Genomic DNA, 20,640 nt, shown 5'->3' with positions numbered 1-20,640 from the left:
CTGGCTCGCTTGGTTTTGGCTAAGAGAGAACCTACTTCCCACTGGAAAGCGCGGCAGGAGCCTAGTTTGGTGCGCTGGAATAAGGAGCTGGTGAAATGGGCAGAAAGTTAAGGGAACTATAGGCTATGTATGGCCCAGCGTAATGGGAGTGAGAAATCGCTGGAAATGGCCCGGGCGTGGGTGGCGCTCCTAGAACTGGTCAAGCAAGAAGTGCCCCTTTTAGGACTTGTCTCTAATGGGAACTAAGCAGAGCAGTCCACGATTAACTTAGGGACATTCTGTGGGCTAGAAACTGAGAACACAGCAACGCAAAACATTATCACTCGGAAAATCAGTGTCTTTTGTAGGTGTCACCTACAGACACCGTTTAGCTGCTCAAAGGCCTCTTGTGGACCAGAGCAAAAACTTACAGAAGGTTGTGTGGCAGCCTGTTACTTACAAGTGGTTGGCTTTCTTGTCACTTTAATTGGCTTTCTTCTTATACAATGACTTTCACTACTCTTCTTCTGTTTGCCCCTCCCATGGAACATAGCTTCTTTAGCATCCTTATGATTGAAAGTCTTGTATCCTTCCACTGCTTACATTCAAGAAAGTATTTTTTTATTTTGCTTTCATGTGAGTGTAAGTGTTATGTTTGACTCTGCAGCGTGTTTTCTTTTTGCGTTGTGTAACTCCCCTAAAATACCCACCCTACGTACAGTCTGTTCCTCTGTTCTCCACTAGACCCTCTCTACTGCTTCTCCCATCCTGATGTTTCTTTTACCTAATTCCTCAATCAGCCTCAAGCTTATCGGTTTCTGCTGCTAACCAGTCCACTCGCCCTATCTGCTCCTCCGTTGCTTCCTTGGGCTTCTTGCTTTTCTAGGTCTTGGCTAGACAGTGCATGCTTTGTCTCAAAGAAACTGTTGAATCTACTTTTTGGTCTTCAGCCCGCCCTTAGGCTTCCCATTTGCTGGCTTAGTCATTGCTCTTGTGTTCTTTCACCCCATCTGTCCATGGCATGCATGTGTCATGCCTCTTCCTATGATTGGCCATCCCCAAGAGCATGGGCCAATTACTACTATTCATGCACTACACCCATTTCAGGCAGTTTTTTTAGGAACTACTTTTTATTTGGTTAAGAGCACTTCACACAAGTGCTTGTGTTTCTGTGAGAGGATTTTTAATTTTTAATTAATGTCCAGGTGTCCATCCCTTCCCTCATCGCTGCTTGTTATTTTATAGGCATTTGTAATGTTCCCCGTAGAGCAGCACGCTACATGAGTGCTCGTGTTTTCACTGTCCTCCGTCCCCTTTCATCTGCTCTCCATTAGGGTTGCTTCTTTCATTCATCCCAACCCAGCCTTTCTGTGTAATTCAACCAAATAGTTTCACTTGACCAATCCCTTACTCCTAAAAATTTGTGTCTCCCTGTGACTTTATTTTTGCAGTTGTGTTTGATGTTTTACCCCACACATGTTTCTTTATAACATGTCTTCTTCTTTGTGTCACAACACTGTCACAGTAACATAAGTTAGGGGACAAAATACAGCTAAAATACATTCACATTGACTACGTCAATAGCACGGAGCTTAGGCATTGCCGAGACCTACTGGCTTTGCCAGTGTTTTGTTTTAAATGATTTTCTGCAAGTAAAAGTTCATTTTGTTTTAAATGCATCACTGCAGGTCGCATCCATAATCTTGGAATTATAAATAACAAAAGAATTGTGCCTCGGCTATTTTATAATACATACAACAATGGTTATTTCGGATCCAGTAATTATGCATTTGTAATATTTGATGGAGGCTGAACAAGAGTCTTCACATAGTTGAGCCAATCATTTTAAGAAGTTTATACACACACACTGTACACATCCTTATAAGGAATATATTGTCTATAATAGTTTAGCACTTTATATATAATATAATATATAGCTCAAACAGGGTGCGTCATGCACAGTGACTCGTGAAATGTAACACACTAAAATAGTTGCTTACATTGTGTGACCTGACTGCAAAAGTAGAAGTATACTCCAGTTGTGCAAGTATATCAATTGATATATCAGTCCAACTTCAATCATATAGTTCAGGCAGAATAGTTTAGATTGTGGATGTTTTTCCCCATATGCCTGTGTGTTAGATTTCAAGTCAAGTCAAGTCAAGTCAAAGATAGCTTTATTCGATTTTAAAATTAAAATCATAAAAGCACAATTAATGATACATGGTTAAAAACACAATCAAATTACATACAGGTTATATTCATCGTAAAAAAAAAAGGAATGGCAGAGATAAAAAAGAAGAAAACATTAAAAGTTAATCCAGGGTTGATCTGCATCGAATTGCGAATTTTAGAAACTTAGATACAGCACTAATTGTTAGTTCGTCATCTAACAGGAGTAGGTTTAAGTACGCAGGTCTGCAGCGTCTTAGGCCCCAGTGCTTAAGAAGGGGAATCAGGTATTTCTTTCTTCCCCAGGCATAATACTTGCAAAAAAGAACACAATGTATCGAGGATTGCAGAGCAATGTCGTCGCAGGGGCAATTAATTAATTTTAAAGACCAATCATTTCTGGCTGGAAATGTTATCAACCTATGATAAGTACCAGTTCTCAATCGCGATAGCAGCATTCTGTCATATGCTGGGTAATCAGGGGACAGGTAAAGCAGTAAGCCGGGGCTCTGAACAAGTGCATTGTATTGAGTTACTGATGTCTTAGTCCTCTCCTCGAGGCATCTTTTGTTCTCGAGGAAAGCAAGGCAACTTATCTTAAAAGCCTTTCTAGAGATCAGAGATAGCGAAGAGGGATTATCAAAAAAAGGTTCATGCCCCATGTTAGTCATGAACTCCTTTACATAGGAGATCCAATGAATATCTTTCCATCTCTCCAGTTTAAGGCAGTCACTCAAAATGGTTCTATTAAAAACGGTTGCTTCTGAGGTCCATATCTTGTGCCATAGGAGTAATGGATTGATTTTAATGAGGTCCGAAATATAGACTAAATCCAATTCCCTGTGACATATATATGTGGAGGTCGATTTAGGGACCGCTAGCAGATAGCGTAGGAAAGTGTTTTCTTTTACTTGGATTTCCTGTGAATCTGCGATGCCCCATATGCCAGATCCGTATAAAGCAGTTGATGTGCATTTGGCCTTATAGATGTCTAGTAAAATACGTACGGGTCTGCCTCCTAATTTATTAGCAAACTGTCTGATTGCTCCTAACGAACGGGCAAATGCAAGACTCCTGGCCCTAATTGCTGCTTTCCAAGTACCTTTTTGATTAAAAACAATCCCCAGATATGAAAAAAAGCTAGTGAGTTCTATCTTAGACTTGTCAATAAAAGTCTTACAAGAGAGTTTATTCTTTGACGAGCAGCACATAGTAAAGGTTTTCCCTATGTTTATTTTTAAACCCCTAGAACTCATAAAAAAAGAAAAGCTGGTCAGAGCCTTTTGAAGACCCAGCTGAGTTCTGGCCATGATAACAGCATCGGCAGCATATAATAAAATGGGAACTGGGGTGCCGTCAATTTGAGGATAATCTAACTCTTGTTTAATTAAAAATTCTGCCACTTCATTAATATACAGGTTAAAAAGGAAAGGTGCCAAAATACAACCCTGTCTGACACCTTTCATAATAGGAAACTTAGCAGAACACTCCCCTTTGTTGCCAAAACGCACCTTGGCCCCTGCGTCTCTATACAATGCTTTGATAAAATTAATAATATTTAAATCTATGCCCAAGCCTATTAAAGAATCCCAAAGTACGTCGTGGTCCAGGCAATCAAATGCTGAGCTAAGGTCAACAAAGGTCATGAAAAGGTTACCCTTTTTTGCCAGTGTGTATTTGCCAGTTATTAAGGCCAGGTTGAGCCCTTGTTCGATAATACCTAAGCCAGCCTTGAAGCCATACTGGAACTTAGATATAACGTCGTATTCCTCTGCCCAGATGTGTAATCTGTTTAAAATAATTCTGCCTGCCACTTTCATCAATGAGTCGAGTAGGGAGATAGGCCTGTAACATTTGGGATCAGTTCGATCTCCCTTTTTAAAAATGGGCACCACAATGGCTTCCTGCCAGGTTAATGGGAACCCCTTAATATTAAAACTGTTTAACACATTAGTCAACAAAGGGGCCCATAAAGGGAGAGTATCTTTATATATATCTGTGGGGACCCCGTCAGGCCCAGGGGCTTTGTTTCTGGCACTTTCCTGTAGGGCCAATTCTACTTCTGAGACAGAAAAGACAATCCCCAGGGGAAATGAAACAGGTGCAATGGGTTCAATATCAGCCTGCTGGATTAATGGTTTAGAGGCTGTAGCGAGCGAAATATCTTTTTTGTAAAGCTCGGTAAAGTGATCCACCCAGATTGATTCTTCTATCGCAGGTTCCAGCTTATCAGAATTTCTTTCTGCGAAGAAGGGGGCATTTACTGCTTTCCAGAATGCAGTGTTATCTCTCAAGGAGCTTGCCTTTACCAGTGCGTTCCACGCATTCTCCTTGAGTTCTTGTTTCCGTTTTTTTAACGATATTTTATAAACTGCCCTGGCAGCTCCAACTTCCAACCTATTCCTAGGTTTTTTCTTTAAGATCTGCTTTAAGTTAGAGTGTGCTTTGGAACAATCCGAGTTGAACCACCCGATGGTTTTTTGATTAGCCTTATCTCGTAGAGTTCCAGTTAACTTTTTGGAAATAAATGAAGAAATCTGGTCAAAGGCACTAATAATCAAACTAGGATCTGGATTGATCTCTAGACAGATCCTTATATTTTCGTGTTGATCCAGAACCAAGTTCTGAAGAAAGTTTGATGGATCGACCTTCTTCCATTTTATGGCATAGCCATTTTGTCTTGCCAAAGAAATAGCATAGTGGGAAAGATTTTCCACTACGCTCTGGGCAGTTCTAGCACCCCTATCAATATCAAAGATTGAGCTGATTGGGAAATGGTCGCTCATTGCGATGTCTAATGTTTTAAACAACAGGACTTTGCGATTATGAATGGTGCTAACCATAGTGTAATCTATAACAGATTCAAGACCGCGACCATTAAAGGTAGGCTGGAAATAAACCTGAGGCGTGCACAGTTCATTTGCAAATCCCAAGTCCCAGTCAGAAATTAAGTTATTAAACATATTTCCCAGTGGAGTGTGCTCAAAATGTGTACATGGATCGCCAGTTAGGTTGACCATTCCGCATATACCAGAGCTATTATAGGGGCACAAATGGCAATTAAAATCCCCTGTCAGAATGATACACACGTCATTTGGCTCCAAGCCAATTGTGCGGGCTATTAAATTATTTAGATTCTCAAATTCTTTATTCAAATCTTCCTTCGGGATATTGTTGTATAGATTTATTAAAATAAATCGGTTTTTGCCTACAGTTAAGCAAAAGACCTGGTAAGAGTTATGTCCCTCTGTATTCTGTTGCGTTATTGCCAGCTTGACCTTGTTGGAAATATAAGTACAAAGCCCCCCTGAATTTCTCCCTCTCCTGGACTGGATTGCGGGGGTAGAAAACGTGCGATACCCTGCAAGATGAATTTCGGCCTGTTCCCAGGTTTCCTGCAAACATACAATGTCGTTCTTCTCGATTAAATCATAGAAGATAGGATCGTTTACCTTATTTGCTAAGCCTGCTATATTCCAGGATAAAAGAGCCAGCTCTCCCCTTTCGGAATCTCGGTGACGCTCCTTATTAAGGGAGCAGTCTACATGCGGATTTTGTTCCTTCACAGGAGTATTATATTCCGTTTCTGTTTCCTCGTTAGATGGGCTAGTCACAGAGAAATGTGTTTCTGCCAGAGGGGGAATATATTCCACGTCCGGCTGCGCCCTCAGATGGTCAACTTTTGGAGATAAAAAAGTTTTTGTACCAAAGCCAGGATATGTGATTGTTCCAGTCCCTTGTTTACCAAGTTCATCAAGTGAGACTTTGGATGTTATTAGGGGGTCTGGCAGGTTATTTTTTATCTTCCCTTCATTTGCAACTCTTTGTGGGTCAATTAGCAGAAGATTTAAATTTTTGACCGTGATGGTCGGGCTAAAACAATGCTGAGAGAGACTAGGTACAGTCCATTGGCGTCAATCCACCATCTCTAAACTACTATAGCGATTGGAGGTTGGTAAACCCCTCCAGTTATCACTATCTATTAGATTTCTGTTAATTTGCCTTCCCCAATCCCTTGTACCGATTGTTCTGTCACGCGATTTTACAGTAATCCATTCACGCTCATTGAATAGATAGGGATGAGATTTAGGCGGGTAAAAAAAAGATAATCTTTTGGTTTCAATACTCTCATTTGCGAAGTGATTTCCCCCGGAGCAGATATGCTCAACTGTTTCCGGGTCCTCAAAGTTAACCAGGACACAGTCACCCTGAGTTGTTTTTCTTTCTGCCCCCACCCAGGAAACTCTACGGACCATTAGGATCTTACTCGTCCGATTCGAAGGGAGTGGTCGATTTACATTGAGCCAGTATTGGACCTTGTTTTTCAAAGAACCAAAGGGTTCTTCTTTTCCCTCTTTCAATTCGGGGACCCCTGTTAGAATCACCAGATAAGGAGATACTTCTGGGGGCAAATCTATAACTGGATTACCCGGTTTAAGTCCCTTAATTAAATCTTTCTGTGTGTTTGGCCCTTGATCTTTATTTCCAGGTGGATGATTAATTTTTCCTTTTGCAGAGTTCTCTATATTAGCAGTGGCCAGATTGTTTGTTTTTAAGGCGTAGGTTGGCGATTTAACTGTTGAACAACCCACTGTTAAATTTTTTGCGTGTCTTTGTCCCTCATCCAGAACCTTTGGTAATTCAATATTAGTCGAGATCTTTAATAAAGCAGCCACATCTGTTAGTTGCCTCTCAATCTTCTTCAATCTAGTTTCCAATGGAGTAAGATATATTTTAAAAAGCTCCCTTATGGTTTCAGTTTGCTTATGGTCAGCCTTCAGAGGCTCCAAATTTATAGGCGTCGTAGGGGGAATAACAACGCTCGACAATTCCAATGGCAGGCTATCCTCATTAGGACTGCTTGGATACGAGGCGTCTTTTGACTGTTGTTCAATTCGTTCTATCCCTCTGGAGATAAGTTTGCCCGGACCTTTTTTTCCAGTAGGGGTAGTTTTTTTTGACTTAGTGGGCTTATTTATTTTAAGTTCGTTTTTCTTATGCTTTCTCTTGGAAGGTTTTGTCGTCTTTGGTATTGCCCCCTCATGCTCTCTCGCCGTCTGGCTATTAATTGAATTTAGATTTCATATATTAAACCGGGGTCATCTCCAGGACAGAAAATGGCAACACCCACATATCTGTGAGCGTATGCTTGATGATTCAAGTAATTAAGGCCACATAGTCGCCCACGCATGGTAAGTAACATGATATGCAGACAAATTCTATTCACAAAGGACTATAGGTCTCTGGACTAGTCTCGTCTAATGTGGCATATTCTGATATAACCACCTGTCCTTGTATGTAAGATTTAGACCTGGTTTTCAATTGAAGATATTCATGGAATTAGGTTTTTTTCTTACATTGTGTTTCCCTTGGCCTGGTATAGGATTTTTTAACCTCTGTAATATCACATATATTTGTTTTTATTCTAATGTCATGTGGCACCTTCAAAAGCCTACACAGCACAGGACCAGCGTACCTCAAAGAGCTGCGTCAGATTCCACAAATCTGCCTGATGCCTCCTCTCAACCGTAGTCCTACTCACACACCTCACGCTTTTGCGGAGCAAGGGTTGCACCTACCCCTACATCACATAACATACCAGTTTGTCGATCTGGACAACTTCCCTAAGAAATGTGCCAATCCATCTTGGGGTCTTCTGCGTTGAACTGTTGATTTACCCTAAATGTCTGGGTTGCCCATTTATATGCTATGAAAGTACAGAAGTTTACTATGGTAACCCTGTAGCACTGCTGCCTCCTAAAAAATGTTAATATACACCTTCATCCCCATCAATTCCCTTGTTATCCACATCCTGGTTCTTTAGCCAAGATTGGACTAATCAGTACAGATAACCAGCTGAGAGACCGTATAGATCAACTGATTTGGCAAACCTTTCCCTCGGTCATTCACATTTCTATAAAAGATCTTGGGCGGTGTCTGCTTTGTTGCTTCTACATATTAACTTATGTAGCTCAAAAAAAGCTGGTTGTAACGGACATTTAAGTTGATTGCCCATCCCCATTTTCTAAATTGGCAGCATTGTTATCCTAAAGGAATAAATCTGTTAGGTGCTCCTCCACATATTTTAGGCACTAAAGCCCTGGCTACGGGTGTTCCAGATGATTATACAATAATTCACCTTGCGAAAACGGATATCCTGGGTTTCTGTATTTTCGGGGTGCGATAATTAAGAGTTTTTCCCTTTACATGGAATAAAATGCTGATTTTGGTGCTTAATTAACCAAAATCTGAATGTCCTAATATTTTCTAGGACCTTCTCTTCCTCTTAGATTTAACTAGTTTTGACCTGCCAAAATGAATCCAGGCTGAAAACTTTATTGCAGCCAGTAATTACTCAGGTGCTAAATCTCCAAATCACTTATGATTATATTCCGTTGTTAAAACCGGGTACCCATAATCAGTCTAAAGTCATTAGTAATAACTTGAACTCGTCCAAAGCCTCCCCAGGTTTCCAATAGCTCAGACGGGGGTAAATTAGAGCCTGACATTTTACCCTTCAGAATTTGTGACCAAGCCTGTGGACTGTGACCTAATCCTCAAGTAACATCTTCTCTTCAGTGTGGGGGCTGTTAATGAAATAACCCTAGAAAATGGTTATTCATCCTAGCCTGAGAAAGTGCCCTGTAAAAAGCTGAACATGCCTGTATGATACGCCACCCAATTCCTCAAAACAACAATGAAGAAATGATACTGAGGCCCCAGTTTTCCCTCAACATTTCTGGTTTTCGGAGCTCCAACTAATCTAAAAGATCAACGACATGCTTCCTTGGGTTACAGATTTGTGGGTTGAATCTTAATTTATCCGCAATCCCTCCCTTCTTATCATAACTCGAAGTGTTTAGTATGCATCGCAGGTCTTGATGGGGAAAGAGGTTTTCATTTCATAAGATGACATTTATTAGTCACATTCCTAAAAGTAAGTATATTTGTACAAGTTATATTTTTTGTAATCAGTCTTACAAGCGATAAAATGAAACCAATTTAAGACTTTTTAAATAGTGAAATGTTTTTGGGGGGTGATTTTTAAATGTTTTTTCAAACCTTTGCAGACGTGTATTTTGCGATTATAAATCATGTATCTAAAACATATATACCAACTAAAATGGGTATTTACAAATTCAGTAGGATCCAATGTTTTAATTTTGCACAAACCACAAAAATGTTTTTCTATTTTGGTCTTATTTGATCCTTGTAGTGGTGTGCAGGCCAGTTGAAGAGGGCGGCAACGAAGATAGCAACAGTTTACATGTTCAGTTAGCACTTTTTATGTTAGTATTGCTGTTGACTCCTGGGAGTCTGATATCTGGAATAGGATAGTAATGTGTTTCGGCTGGCACTTTGTATTAGAACGACTTCATTGGAACTAAGAGAAGGACTATTAAGAGGGTCATTTATAAATGTGGACTTCTTGGGCCGCATTATACATGCAGCGCATTTTCATTCATTGCGCTGGGCGCACCTTCTAAAAGGTGCGTCCAGAGCAATGAAGGAAATAGGGAGGTAATGGTGGCCTCCACTTCCACTCCTATCACAATAAAGAACAAAAAATATATAAAATAAATAACTTACAATATAGTGCAATGTAAATTTAAAAAAATGAAGTTTATTAAAATAACTTTTTCTAATGTAATCCACAATAAAAAAAAGTCCTGATGATGACTTTTAGATAACTCCATATTTCTTGTTGCTCTAATGTTAATTTATTAACTGTTCACCGCTTGCCTCTTTCCCTTTCAAAATGTTGCTCTTGTCTAACCTGCGCTGTTACTTTGAATAATGCTTGCCTTCTCTACAGCCTTACTGCCTGCCTCATGTGGCCACAAACGACAGGAACAAGCACTAGGAAAACGACAAGGTTTTGCCTTGTGGGGAGCACAGAAGCACGTCACAAGACAGAGCAACATGTAGATGTGGTGGGGCGGGAGGAGCAGAGAAGCACATGCAAGATAGTGCAACACTGAGATGGGCAGAGAAGCACACGAGGGAGACAGCTGTAAAACACATGCACTGTCAAAGTGCTTACCTAAAAAGAAAAAAGTCGCACCAAAACAAACAAGCAGTGTAAGAACACAGTAATTTGTCCATGCTCCAGAGGCGGGACAAACTCACTGTGGGGAAGTAAAGTCCACAAAAGCTATCAAATAAGAAGCAAGCAAATGAGTGACAATCAGGCCAACCAGTTGTAAAGAATGGGCGGGCTTTGAGCCCACTGTTAGCTCACAAAATGTCTCACAGCAGGCAGCGTATGTGCTGCCTTAGGCGAGACCTAAAAAAAAAAAAGAGAATATGGTTATAAAAACCATGTATTGTATGAGAGTAATTCAGCAGCATGTATAAATCTTTCTCGAATTGTCGTCACCATCTTTATTTTGGAGTAGGAGGGGCCTGGTAGGTGGAGGAACAGGAAGTGGCCTTAACATGTGCAGAAGACCACTAAAATCACGGATTTGACACAAAAACGTATTCTGCTATTTTAAAGATAGCCTGCTACTTTTTGTAAATGAGTTATTGCAGTACACAGTATTTGTAAATTACATTTTGTACCTGGCATAACAGTATGGGATCTCTTTACTGCATATAATTTCTGGAACCAGCATGTCTTGGTCAATAATAAAATTAAGTGACGAGATGCACGAGTGACTGGAGATGCTCGAGAGGCTGCAGATATATTGCTATACTTAATGATTGCTCCTTTTGCGCAAGTATCCAGAATTGTCCAAGTGATGGAAGTAGCCTATACCCAGTGTTAAAAATGGCGGCGGCTGAACATGCGTATCTGCAGTGCACTTGGATAATAGCTTGTTGTAATCCTTTCTAGCGTGGCTGGCTTCCAGTGCAGCTTTTGGAGTGGTGATAGTTTTGGGTAAAATATACTTAGTCTCCTGGGCAGAAGGGACCTTCTCCCAGAAGAAAGCTTAACATCATTTCTAAATTTGCTAACTCCGACTTCTATTTCTGTGAACTATAGAAAATGGCGGCAAGCTTGGCTGATGGGCACCATTCTCCGACACCCCTTCTGGAATCAAAACTGTGAAGCCGTCCCAACTGCTGTGTACAGCAGACTCTGACACCTTCTTGTGTCCTGCCTCTGGACGGCGCCTCTGCGGATCCAAAGATACCTGTGGGTGTACGTTGGCAGGCACTCCCTGTCAGTTCAGCATCTGGAGGACTCAAGGATTGATGAACTCTGCAAACACCTGCTCAGCGCCTTCTTACCTCCTTTTCTCCAAGATTGTTGTCGGCATGGGGAGGGTTTCAGTATTACTTCGGATTATGATCAGCTTGCTGATTGTAGTTGTTTCAAATATATATTTATGCTTACAAATTTTTGTGCTGACCAGAACAACTGAGGCCCAACATGAGCAACTCTTTAGAAAGTATTTGTGAGAGAGCAACAGCAAACTCTTTTGGTAAATCCCCTCCGTAGATCACCCAATGGTTTGGTCAACAGCTCAGACACATTGTTAACCTTTTATTTACTTCTGCCATTTAAGTGAAATAGCCCAGAATCTTAGGGCATCTTCCAAGGTTTCTGTTGAATCTGAAATTCTCTTCTGTTAGAGCAGGTATCCAGCACTGTCCACTTCTCGGGGGATATTATCCTCTGGGGTAGGTGTAGTCCCATTGTCGCTATAGCTCTCACAAACACGTTTAAATCAGCAAAACAAGTAGCAGTGAAGAGCAAGCAATGTTTCTTTAGAGCGCTTCTCCCCCTTAAGTGATAAGGTGTCCTTTATTTACTGCGACACCAGACATCCCTAAGGGATTTTATACCCATTTAGGGGTTGAGCTAGTTCTGTTTTGCTTTGACCATATGACTGCCCGAGAAGATGCATGTGGTATCCTCCAGTACTGGTTAGGGAGACAAGCGACCAGACCGATACAGTACGGCAGTGCCTGTGCTGACCCACCCCCCCCCCCCCTCACCCCCCTCCCCATCTGCTGTACCAAAGCGCCAAACCCCTGTGAACTCCAGAGAGGACTTCACCCAGTGCTTGAAATGGAAACATTGAAGTGCAAGAATGCTTGTTTCTGAGAAGTGCCGGTACTCTCCATTTAAAAGTATTACGTCACTCTTGAGAAGTGCTGGTACTCTCCCTCTCAAAATAAAAAAAGTGCCGGTACTCGGTACCAGACAGTACTGGCCCATTTAAAGCACTGATTTCACCCTGAAAAATGGAACCCTCAAACGCACATTTCTGCCCTGCACTGTAAGAAACTGCACCATCAAGCGTCTCCGTGACGTTATTGGTCCACAGGGTTTATTTCCAACGTTTAACTTGTCTGCATGAACCAAATCTGAATGACGTAAAAGCTGCTGTGAAGTTGGGCTGATTCCATAGATGTGGAGAGGCGAGCGGTCCTGCCAAGCCAGGAAACGCTGCCTTTCCTCGTGAAAATAACTGTGTCCGCTTGTAAGTGAATCATGTAATTTCTTCATAGTTTTATATTGCGAATTCATGTGATTGAAAATACTCGTTGTCGTAAAAGCTGCACCGAAAATACCAATAAATTGTAAATGAATTATTTTCAGTGACACCATTTTTTTGGATGGACATTTTGGTGTGTGTTGCATTTGTTGACTCCCGCAGGAAGTTCGACTACCATAAACTCCTCGACTCCTAGGAAATTGCACATAGCCAGCTTCTGTCACCCACCAGGATGAGAGAAGCTCGCCCTCTTTGAACAGGCACCTCTACCTCCCGATGGACATGTTAAGACAAAAATTGGTACCGAGCCGGTTTCCCCAGATCACGTCTTGGAGAGATGCTGGTATGTTATTGATGAACAACAATGGGACAACCTGCTTGTGATTGTTCATCGCATTTGAGAAATGCTGATCTGTAATTTATCTTTAAGAGATGCCTCTGTGATTTTTAACCAGTGGGGAAGAGGGCGGCTTGTGATGGCCAGCTACCTAGCTGTTGTGCATGTTTAACATGCTGTGTTCCTCATTACCACAACTCATGACTGTATGTGGATGCTTGTTTCCGGTCCAAAGAGGATCTGGCTTGGCAGTTCGGGCTGGACTGTTGCCATGGGGAGCAGCATCAAGACTGATTTGCATATGGCTGGGTCCTATCTGGGGTGGCATGGTGAGCAAAAAACGATGGATTTAACTAGATCTGTGACCAGGGTTGAGTGTCTTAACAATGTACATCATTCCATCCCTCATCTTTTTGTGTTGCTATATGTGAACTCCGGCACATGAGGGCTACACAGGAGTCCTTTGTTAACCCCTTTAAAAGTCAGTGCTAAGCACTGCCATTGTATCACTAAACCTGAAAATAAGTGAGAGACTAGAGCAGTGCCAATAGGCGACTACAGACTGTAAGAGCTCTACGAGGCCACACAAATAGCAGGGATGGGAAATAATGAACTGAGCTACTCATAAACTGCGTGGCTTGGCTATTATTTCTGATGAGTGAGGTTAATCCCATGAGTGCTAAGCCTTTTCCCCTTACAATGCGAAGTCCTTTTTGGCTATTTGTGGTGGTAGCACTTAGGCACCCATAACTTTTTTCCCCACATAATGATGTATCCACGCCACTTTTGTGTCCTTTCTCCCCCCACACACATTCATGGGGTTCTAAAGGTACCTAGGCATTGTGGATTCCCCTGGATGGGACTGAGAAATTAGGCAAAATATAGCTACATTTTGAGATTTTTGGGGAAAATAGGAAAAAGTGCTCTGTGAAAAAGTTTTTTTCTCCTGAAAATGGCATCGACAAACTATTTGCTGTGCTAAAGTCACAATTTCACAACTTTAAGGAACATGCAGAGCTGATTCCCTAAAACATTATTTTTTTAACCACCGTTTTGGCATTTTTCAATGAGGTAGCCCATTTCCTTTTGTGCTTTCAACCTACTTCCTGTTTGTGGTAGAAACGGCTATGAAACCCATGGGTGATCCAGGAAGCTATAGATTTTTGAAAAGTAGACAAAATTCCGAATTCAGCAAGGGGTTGTTTGTGTAGATGCATCGGGGTTTTCCGAAAGAAACCAACTGTTGAAATTCTATTTGTGTGACAACGTTTTCATTTGTAACTTCTCGTCTCAATGGCCCGTTTACAAAAGCAATATACCATTACATCTGCTAGACCCTTCTGGTTGCACGGATACGTAGGGTTTGTGGGTTTTCCAATAACTCGATGTACTCAGAGCGGGTAACCGAGTTGCACCTTGCAGTGGTCTTCTCATTGTGTACCAGGTGTAGAGCAATTCATATGGTAAAACAAAGAGTGAAAAATAGGTATCAAGGAAACCTATGTGCTTCTGAAATGGGCACAAGATGTGGCATTAAGAAGTAGTGGTTATTTGCACATCTCTGAATTTGTAGGTACCCATGTGAATTAAGGGGCTTTCCTTAAAATGTCTTCCTACACACTGGCTGATTTGAAAGGCACAAATGCAGAGAAATACAATTGGTAATAGCACTTGTTCTACTGTGTTCCCCCAAGCCTTCAGATAAAAATGGTACCCCCACTTATGTGGGTAGGGCTAGGGCCTGCAATAAGAAAATGCCCAAAGTGCAATGGGGCCACATCATATTTTTCCCTGAAAACGTAGTTGGTTTTTTTTGCAATGTGGCTAGCTCCAGATTTTGGGCCCTAGCTTATAGGTAGGCTGTCCGGAATTCGGTTTTAACCGAATCTGACCGACAGTACCCTACCGGATGAAAATCAGCGGACTCGGTTTAAACCGAGTGTCACTGATTTTCGTTGCTGTTGCACCACTTGGCCACTTGATGGAGCCAAAGCGTTAGATACTGTAGCGTGTACTGTACACAGGGAGACAAGTAAGTGGCCTGCGGTTGCAACTCCCTAAATGCGCCTAATACGACTTAATCCTCCAGGGACGATCTTTTCATGCAGTATGGAGAGAACTAGTCCCTTGCACCGAAGACATTGATGCACCCCGTTATTGCTTTGGGAGAAATAGTCCATGGGATAGCAGCGCATCCATTCTAATAAGAACAGCAGAGAACTCGGGGTCCCAAAAGCGAGACCTATTGGCCGAAGCCACAGTACGTCTCGGCTTTTACAACAAATGCATTTTTAAAGGCTTAATGCAGTTTTATCATTTCTGTTATTTTTAGCTGCTCCAGGTTAAAAAAAAAAACATGCCTGTCCCCCCCGTCCCCGCGCGGCTATCTAAACCAAAACAGAAAATGCGTCTGCCTAGGCCCTCTAATGTCCGTCGCAGTGTACAGTAAAACTCTCGCTTGAATAAACACTGTAGTGCATTCACGCTTGGGTCTGGCGTACTGCGAATGAGTGCACCTCGTCGGTGGAAAGGGCTTTATGTAGTTGTGCTTGGAGTAGGAACTGGTGTCATAAATGCGGAGTTATTTAACAAACGGCGGTATAAAGTCTGTCCCTGCCTACATCTCGAAACTTTAAGGTTTTATGCGACTTTAAAGAAACAGTAAATCAAGAGCACGTATTCAAATTTCGTTTCACAAGACATGAAATAGTCGGATGTTTTTAAGGAGCAGGTATTGGTATTGTGTAACGTGCTAATTCTTCCAGCAATAGTCAGAGTGGCGCTGCAGGGGCTCTAGATGGTGTGAAAACCCAACAAAGCCTCATTAACAAGCAAATGGTCTTTTAAAGACCTGTGAAGTACTCGGGGGCGGCTGTGTGCGTGCCTGGGGGTGTATGCACTGCCAGCAACCTGCCAGGCCAGTTTACAATACTTACATCACCCTCTCTCTGCCTGCCATTGCGCTCCATGAAGAAAAAAACATGCATTTGCGTTTCAAATGTCCGATCCTGCAGCAGCACACTTCCAAAGCCCATACATGAGAGTAACCCGATTCAAGGCCCCATTCTCCCGATTTTTTCTAAAAAATCTCCCTCTTTGCTCTTCTGAAATGTTGGCATGTATGAGTCAGTGTTCCGCGGTCGTAATTCCCTAAATATACCTAGTGCAACTTCACCCTTATCTGACGAGCAATATGGAGAGCACCAGTCCTTTGCACCAAAGACATTGATGTGGTCTATTATAGGATTTTACTATAAAGGAAACAACTGAAAAGGTTTAAAATAGCACAGCAATGCGCTGGAACTGTAAAGACACATTTCCAATAATGCCTGTTAAAAGTTATTAGCATGAAAGTTGATCTTACTATAAACCCCACTTACTTGAAGATGACAGCGGTCGACACGCATCGTAGGGTTTTAGCTTCAAGACTGTTGATCGAATAAATGGATTTTGCAAAAGTCCCTGGGAGTGCAGCCAGGGCCGGCTTTAGTGCTGGTGGCGCCCTGTGCGACAATGTTTGTTGGTGCCCCCCAATAACCACCTCCACCACGGATTCTCTCACTAGCACCCTTTAGCAGTGACCAAGTCACCATAACCACACTCTCTCAGATGCATTGAATTAGTTATATAGCGCCACTCATACCAGTGTAGGGTGTCCGAGCACTTTGCATCACACACACATTACACAGAGACAATCAATCATACGTGTGTAAATCAGTGTATAAGAAATGTTACATAAGCCAAAGGACTGGAAGTGTAGGAGTGACATGTCATCCATACAGGTAGGCAGTATAGCTTAAGAGTGCTTGGTGTGGAGAAGCAGAAACAGCATAGTTGGGAGTTTTCTTTAATAATAAGAATCTATTTCTAGCCAAATTAACCCTTTTTGCAACATTAATCAATGTTCTAATAATGTATACTTTGCAGTGTGTATGCAGTTCTGGGATGAAAGTTAATAGCTCACTATTCTATATTAGGACTTTAAGTTATAAATTGCAAGTAACAAAAGGATGTCTCTTTTGAAAGCTGTAACCTGCTGATCTGTTACATCATACCCACTCTGTAATCTACTTGGTGCAGCAGGCATATTAACCCTCTGCACTAACTTCGCCTAAGTCAAAACCTCAACTATACAAAATGCTGATCTCCCTCCAGGAAGATAATTAATCACACGAGTTTTCTTGACATTTATGTGAGGCCTGGTAATTGCCGGCGTAAAGAAAGCTGCAGCAGGTGCTTCAAAAGCTTAATAAACTTTCAAACACGGCGCCCCCAGGAAGCCAGCACCCGGTGCGGTGGCACCGGTGGCACCGCCCTAAAGCCGGCCCTGAGTGCAGCATCTCCTTTTGTGAAATAATTTGTAATGGGTTTGTGGTCTTATACCCCCAATGTTGAATCAGCATTAGAGCGTGTTGCTTGGAGACCACATTGTGAAATAATGTTTTAAGGCAGCAGTGCCCGGTGTTGGGATTGACAATGCAAGAGACTGAAGTTAGTGTGGAGATACTAATCTCCAGTGTTTGTATTGTAAATATGGAGACAAGTCTCCCCCAGTCGCAACTCCCTGAATGCATGAGAAATGGCTAGCTATGATGCATAGAAATGTCTCTTCACCAACCATGGCGTTTGAAGCCAATGAAGCCTCACTTCGGTACTCTGCGCAAGTGTTAGATCCCTTCCGTAAAGGGGAATTTTCTCCAGACTTTGCGAAGTACAGCTTCATTTTTGACCGCTTTAACACCTCTGAGGGCCTATGCACCCAGTTCAACTCATATGTTTCAGAACCTGGCCCAGACAATGTCAACCTTGAGGTGCACCAGTATTGGCATGGAAAGCTACGTCAGTGGCCAGAGTTGGCAAATTGTGTACTGTCTGTTTTGGCGTTGCCAGTCTCAAGTGCCAATGTCGAGAGGGCCTTTTCCCAAATAAAAGTGCACATGGGTTTGAAAGGAAGAGCGCGAATGACCAAAGATTCACTGAAGAAATATTGTATGGTGTACTACAATAAATTGTATTTTAACCTCATATACACTGTACATAGACTGTCTATATTCCATGCACCAATTAAGAAAGCAAACAATAATAAAAGCAAAGCGTCCCATAAACACCGGTAAAACACCGTTTCAGTTGTTTTTTATGGCGCGAAAATTAGTAACCACTGAAAAGCACTGTTTTTTCGAGGTATTGAAATCACTGGAAAACACTGAAAAAACACCACCAGAATTTACCAAAAATAGAAACTGAAAACAGGAAAGCCTACTTATAGGCATCTAGGGAACACCTACCAAATCTGCACACTTTTGTAAACTAGACACCCGGGGCAATCCAGGGTGGCGTAACTTGCATGGTTCTCATCAGATTTTCTTACCCAGAAGCCCTTGCAAACCTAACCCTTTGACTAAAAAATTAATTGTTCTTATATTTCTGTGATGGAAAGCTCTGGATTTTGCTGGGAGCAACACATTTCCTACCATTTAATATTTCCCCGAGTCTCCCGATTAAAACAGTACCTTACTTATGTGGCTGGGCCAAGTGTCCACAACAGAAACAGATCAAACCAAGGTCAATGATTGTCCCCTTGCGAGGACTCTTGATCTGGTCCTGTGATGGGCACTAGGCCCAGCCACACAAGTGGGGCAGCATTTTTATCAGGACAAGTAGGAGAATGCTGGGTGGTAGGAATTTAGTGGATTGTTTCTGATTCTTGAAAAATACATCACAAATGCTAGGGAAAAAGTGTGATTTTAGGCATATTTTGAGGTTTGCAGGGGAAATTAACCTTTGTTGGATCCACAAGAAGCATACCCCCCTGTACTCCCCTGGGTGTCTATTTTTCAGAAATGCCAGGGTTTGGAAGGTTTCCCAGGGTGGCAGTCGAGCCCAGGACCAGAAACTGCAGCTACCCCTTTTGTTAATGTTACCACATTGCCTCTTGGACCCCCGCACTTTTGCGTGTGCAAGGCCAACCCACTCAGATACCACCATATTTATCAGGAGACAAGTGAGAACTCTTGGGGGCAGGAAATGTGCGGGTTCCCGCAGATTTCAGTACTTCGAGTCACAGAAATATGAAGAAAAGGTATGTTTTTAGCCTATGTTTGAGGATTACTAGGGCTTCTGGGTAAGAAAACCTTGTGGGATCTATCTATGCAAGACACACCCCTGGATTTTAGTTTATAAAAATATCTGGCGTTGGTAAATTTTGCCTAGAAACAATGTACACCCTGGCAGAGAAAGACAGAAAAGACATATCAGTGCACGACTAACTACTACTGAAGTTCACTCATATGCTGGTTGGATTTGGCACATGGTAGAGTGAAAAGTTCAAAATGTAAATTTCATTTACAAAAGATTTCACAAATTAAAATGTGGAAATAACAGTTAATAAGTTAAATATGTAACACAGAACCAGTGACTCAGCTTGTAAAGTGTACAGCCACGACAAGACCGCAACCGCTTTACAGGCCATTCACACATCTTTCATGCATCCCACACACAATCCATTCACATCACCAGCACATAACACTCACATCAACAAACAGCACCAGACACACATCCGCAGACAAACGCTACTCAGACATCACCATGAAGCGCCACACCAATTTCATTTCTAAAACAATTCCACAATTACCAGATAACATGCACCACAGGCATGCAGATAGGAGGGAAAAAAAACATCCACCGAAAAAGAGCACATTATTTTCAAATAGAAGAACCAAACTATTGGTAGAATATGAAATAACAACTATGACTGCATACACAACAGGTGTAACTAAGCACATCAACTACTGCCAACCAGCCATCTAAACAGAAAATATATAGCAATCCAGACCACAGTAAGTTCCCTTTTGCTGTCAAGGTTGTTCCCAGTGCATGAGTTGTGTATGGTACCATTTAAAACATGTGGGCACACATAGCGCAGGATTAGAAGAACCCTCTGGGCAGTACAAATAGCTCTCCTTTTGTACTTATCTTCAGACACAGACTCCACATCTCCTACAAGGAAAGTTTTATTTGGGTGTTGGAGGAATGTATTCGGGAAAGTGCTGACTTTTGAATCTAATGAACAAAGCGATAGAATGCATTCCAAATGTCAACAGAACTAATCAAGCTCCACTTTTTTATGTATAGACAAACACATAAACAACATTTTTAGTGTGGAGCCCTGGTGCGTGCTATGACCAGAACAGGCGTGTGAAACAATTATTGATATCTGGTTACAGAATGGTAAACTAGACTCGGGGCACACAACCTACCTCTTGGCTTCCAAAATGTTAACTAAATTTGAATAAAAATCAAAAAAAAATCCTTTATTCGATATTTAAAAAATATAATAAAAGTACAATAAGCAGTTAAAACATAATCTCAATACATTTCATTTTACATTGACCTTAGGGAGACCATTTAACATCAGTGCATTCAAAGTAACCCTCTAGTATGTCTCAATCTCATTACAACTCTAATAAAATTCATAATACAAGCCAGTGTCAATGGATTCTCGGCCCTTTGTAAATATAAAAGAGCAACTTTGGCATGTCTAAACTTCATTTGTTTTAAGAACCTTACTAAAAAGCGGCGTCTGGGTACTGAATAAAAAGGGCAAAAGAATACAAAATGAAGGGTATCCAGCGGAGACCTATTGTCGCAGCCGCAGGTACCCTTCTGCTCAACCGTAACAGTAAAACCAGGCGGATCGGCCAA

General features: G+C 41.7%; 1 protein-coding gene across 7 annotated transcripts in view; it reads left to right on the top strand.

Annotated features, from left to right (window-relative positions):
• The window catches only part of FLVCR2 (FLVCR choline and putative heme transporter 2), a 612,292-nt gene extending 599,592 nt beyond the window's left edge, over positions 1 to 12,700 (top strand). For all 7 annotated transcript variants that reach the window (XM_085626721.1, XM_085626718.1, XM_085626720.1 and 4 more), the window contains one exon: positions 11,141 to 12,700. In XM_085626721.1, coding sequence (XP_085482847.1) covers positions 11,141 to 11,163 — 23 coding nt within the window. In that variant the 3' untranslated portion in view covers positions 11,164 to 12,700. The remainder of the gene's footprint in view (positions 1 to 11,140) is intronic.
• The last annotated feature ends 7,940 nt before the right edge of the window (positions 12,701 to 20,640 follow it).

The sequence above is a fragment of the Triturus cristatus genome, chromosome 9, assembly GCF_964204655.1.
Source record: "Triturus cristatus chromosome 9, aTriCri1.1, whole genome shotgun sequence".
In the NCBI taxonomy this organism is placed as follows: domain Eukaryota; kingdom Metazoa; phylum Chordata; class Amphibia; order Caudata; family Salamandridae; genus Triturus; species Triturus cristatus.
This window is presented reverse-complemented; position numbering and strand designations above follow the sequence as displayed.